Source organism: Dendronephthya gigantea, unplaced genomic scaffold, assembly GCF_004324835.1.
Source record: "Dendronephthya gigantea isolate DGI-Jeju-01 unplaced genomic scaffold, DenGig_1.0 000069F, whole genome shotgun sequence".
NCBI lineage: Eukaryota > Metazoa > Cnidaria > Anthozoa > Malacalcyonacea > Nephtheidae > Dendronephthya > Dendronephthya gigantea.
This window is the reverse complement of record NW_021163079.1, coordinates 940,016-944,913: the sequence shown is the minus strand read 5'-3', so window position 1 is coordinate 944,913 and position 4,898 is coordinate 940,016. Positions and strand designations below refer to the sequence as shown.

General features: G+C 38.4%; 1 protein-coding gene across 1 annotated transcript; it reads left to right on the top strand.

The window, feature by feature from the left end:
• The first annotated feature begins 2,357 nt into the window (after positions 1-2,357).
• On the top strand, positions 2,358-2,750 carry LOC114531208. Its single transcript, XM_028552854.1, has one exon. It carries the CDS (start codon positions 2,358-2,360, stop codon positions 2,748-2,750), a length of 393 nt encoding a protein of 130 aa, XP_028408655.1.
• The last annotated feature ends 2,148 nt before the right edge of the window (positions 2,751-4,898 follow it).

Below are 4,898 nucleotides of genomic sequence, written 5' to 3'. Positions count from 1 at the left end.
TTCACCAGAGAAGGTGAGTTAATGAACTCAGCCTAATGATATTGTGGAATAGTACTCCTGATTTGACAACTTACACAGAAAATGTTTTATACAATTGATCCAAGTTATATGTACTTTAAAATTTTGTAGATAACTGTTGTTGAGGACAATTCTCCTGCTCCAGATTAACCAGACGAGCATTTGGATGAGAGAGTAAAAGAAAAGAAACAATTATCTGAGGCTACATGCCAACAGGTATGTGTTAAATTTTAATAGGAAAACAATTTCATGATTATAAAATAACCACTTCATGATTTAATTTTTCATTTTATGATGAATGTGCTTTTAAACAGGTTCTCAAAAACATAGACATTGCCCAGCAGAAACAAAAGCAACAGTACCAAAAAAGAAAGGCAAAGGGGGTGAAAACATTTGTCATCAAGGTTGGAGATACAGTCTTCAAAAAGCAGATGAAAAACCTGTCACGAAAAGGTGGGAAGATGGAACCAACATGGATAGGGCTGTACAGGTACAAAATATTATTTTGCAAACCCTTACTCCAAGTTTACTACTCATGATAATAATTAAGCACAAGTTTAGGTATACACTACAATGCATACCTCAACGACAATTTGGCTTCCTAGACCTTGATTTACATTTTGAAGGATAGATTACTGTTAATAAGCCCTTACAAGAATAGAACCAATAGTATAAATTCTTTCATTTTAGAGTTACAGAGATTGACAAAACCCAACGTGCGACCCTTATTTCCTTAAAAGATGGTGCCGAGCCTTTGAAGAAAAAAGTCCCTTATGACCAACTGCTACCACATAGCACAAGTGAGCTCCATGACAGCTCATTATCACCACCAGATGACAGACAGCACCCCATTGTCACCCAACCACAACACCTCACCTGCACCATCGCTACCCAGCATTACCACACCACCTGCATCAGATGAAACAGGCTCACTTCCACCTGATGACATCACCTCACATCTGGAAGACAACCCATCAGAAGATGAAATCACTATTTTACCACCATCATATGCTACCAAAAAAAGCATCAAAGAAAGAAGTAAGCCTTGCAAAAAACAAAACCAGATTTTGTATGCAAGGGCATATCCAAAGCCTGCTGAATTGGTGTCAACAGTTCTCGAAGCAGAGTATTGGCTCACTGATCAACATATTGATCATGCCCAATGGCTAATGTCAAAAAAGTTCCCCCAAGTAAAATGTTGGCACTCTGTTTTAGCTTTTGAAAGCAAAAAAGTGGAAAGAGGATTGGAAGACTTCATGCAAGTGATAAATGTTGGAAAGCACTGGGTGACAGTCACCAACATTGGTTGTGAAAGCAGAGTTAAAGTTTATGACTCCTTAAGAAGCATTTACACCAAACTCCCAGAGAATGATAAAGTGAAATTTCACACATCCTTGGCATCTCTGCTAAACACCAACTTAGCGAACTTGGTAATTGAATGGCCATCAATGGTACAGCAAAAAGGTTGTTCAGATTGTGGCCTCTTTGCACTTGCAGTAGCGGTCAGCCTTTGCAACGGTGATGATCCTAGTCTACAAGAATATGATCAGCATGTTTTGAGAGTACATTTAGCTCTGGGTCTTCAATGTAATGACATAGCCTCATTTCCAGCCAAGTCATCAAGACGTGTGGTGGGCATCAGGGTTGAAGAATATGTAGAGCGATTCTGCCATTGCAGAATGCCATATAGTGATGGTGATTTTATGAGTGCCAGAAGTGTTTAAATTGGTTCCATCGATCGTGTGACAAGTTGCCTAGAACTATTAATAGGAAAACATCTTTTCATTGTAAAATTTCCAAATAGTATAATATGTAAATATATACCTGTACATATTGTAAATCTATATCAAAATATAAATTTAGTCTTGTGACCTTTTCGGTCATTTTCAAATTTATCTATTCCTGTCTAATGACACTGGTGTCTTTTTAAATGACAAGGTGAGGAACCATGCAAACTGACCATGACCAGACTTGTATAAGAGCGCATCTGTGCTTTCAATTGGCCAAATTAGCACCATTCCCACTTTGGTGAACAGAGTGTATGAACAGTATAGTGTAAAGGGGGATAACTGAGACTGATGATGTGAAGGGGATGTATGAAGACTGATAATGTAAATGGGATGACTGAGACTGATAGTGTAAAGGGGATGACTGAGACTGATAATGTAAAGGGGGATAACTAAGACTGATGATGTGAAGGGAATGATTGAGACTGATAATGTAAATGGGATGACTGAGACTGATAGCGTAAAGGGGATGACTGAGACTGACAATGTAAATGGGATGACTGAGACTAGTAGTGTAAGGGGGGGATAACTGAGACTGATGATGTGAAGGGGATGATTGAGACTGATAGTGTAAAGGGGATGACTGAGACTGATAATGTAAATGGGATGACTGAGACTGGTAGTGTAAAGGGGATGACTGAGACTGATGATGTAAATGGGATGACTGAGACTGATAATGTAAATGGGATGACTGAGACTGATAGTGTAAAGGGGATGACTAAGACTGATAATGTAAATGGGATGACTGAGACTGATAATGTAAAGGGGATAACTGAGACTGATAATGTAAAGGAGATGACTGAGACTGATAATGTAAATGGGATGACTGAGACTGATAATGTGAATGGGATGACTGAGACTGATAATGTAAAGGAGATGACTGAGACTGATAATGTAAAGCGGATGACTGAGACTGATAACGTAAATGGGATGACTGAGACTTAAAGTGCAAAGGGGGATAACTGGGACCGATAATGTAAATCGATGACTGAGACCGATAATGTAAATGGGAAGACTTATAGACTGGTAGTGTATAAAAGGGGATGACTGAGACCAGTATAATAGGTCTGATGGTTGTATTTATAATTTTATATCATAATTGAGATTATATCTAGTGCTTACTAATATTATGACATTGTAATTGTTAATCAAAATGGCAAACTGAATAAATTGCGGCTAAAATGTATGAATGATTATGATGATATAAATGTGATGTACGCTTGTAGCCCACCCGATTCCGATCATCATCATCGTGACATTCAAATCTATATTTTAGCGACATTTTGTGCTGATTCCATCTTACAATACAGAATATTGTCCAACAGTTACATGAAATCACTTACAGAGGTCACATTTTAACAGGACTACCTTGTCAAAAGCATTTTTTCTCTGCTTTTCGTCCCATGTACCTAAAGTTTAATATTTTACGCCAATGTCCTCAGAAGATTGTTGAGACTGGGGGAGAACTGAGCCCGCTCTGCTACGTGCTCAGTTGTCCCCCTACACTGCACATGCGCACTTGTTACAAGGGGAGCACTCAGACTGGGGAAGCTCTGGGACCGTGACACCGGCGGCGCATGAAAATAGTCGATGACATTTAGCATCCGGAAAAAAATGTGCATGAAATTGAACCTTGCAATCACATTCAATCATTGTCATTGAGATCCATTACTAGGTGCTGACCACTGGAGAAAAAAGCTCAACTTGAAGACTGTATACACTCTCGCATTTTATTTTATTCGAAAATGGCTCGTTTGTTCAAAGTGTGGAACATGGAACGGACGATTAGGAAAACCATTGTGGCTGATAGCATCACAAGTTTGATTGAGAAAGGTAATCGCCTAACTATTATATAGATCGTTGAATGTTGATAAGCAGTTTAATTTATGGCCAGGTATATATGACCATGTTCGGTATACGGGTACGGGTAGCCATAATTTGTTCATTGGGATTTCTTTTTGTTTGCACGTTTCATGATACTTTTCATGCTTGCCTCAGGAGGCTAAAGTCTACTGGAAAAGAATTGCCAAGTAATTCTTCGAAAAAAATATAGAAATAGAAATTCATTGAACAAAATAAGGCTATCCGTACCCGTACACCAGAACCGGCGTACTGCGATTTCCAGTTAAAGGTGGAATTGCAAAAGTCTGTTTGTTAAGTTTTGTAGTTTGAAAGCAATGTTTGTGACATCATCTAATAATGTTGTTAGGCGATGCTCACCGAGTTGTCAAGGGAAACTGTCAATTTTGTGACTATAAATAGAAGATCTGTATAGCGACTACTAGCCGCTATTTTTACTGTAGTTTATTGATAGCTGTGAGTCAAAAACTTGACATTTTTTCCTTGACAACTTGGTGAGCGTCACCTGGTAACATCACTAGATGACATCACAAACATTGCTTTGAGTCTACAGTCGAATCTCTATTAAGCGGCCACCCTCTGTTGAACGGATCGAAGTCCCGAAATTTTTGTAATAAATACTATTAACTATCCTTCTATTAAACGGCCACCTCCATTAAGCGGCCGCAGCCACCCAAAGACTTATCTCATCATTACACATGCCACTTTACACCTCAAAAGCAGTGTTTGGCGGCATTGAAATGCGAAGTATAATTTCCTGCCGTTATTTCGCGTCAAATGCCTTCTTTTAAGCTTTTCATTTAGATCGAAAATTCATCTCCTGTAAAATAAAATTCGCATGGAATTTCCAACCCATTGCCTCCACCTCTATTTACTGCCTGATATTTCTAAAGTCTATTCACTATTGTATTCCGTGATCTATAATTAAAAATAGACTTTTTTCTACGTCCAGAGTAGATTATTTGTGTACCTCTATTAAGCAGCCACAATGCCGATACCCGAGCTTAATAGAGGTTCGACTGTACAAAACTTAACGAACAAACTTTCGCAATTCCACACTTAACTGGACATCGCAGTATCTTAACCTCTCTATTATTAGCAAGATTGACGTTTACGGAAGGAACCGCAAACTGAAATTCGAATTCCCCATTTGATAAGTAGCTGAAAAGGTCAAACTAGCTAGATTTAACCTCGCGCATTATTGAACAATCTATAAAGGTAAATTTTTAACAA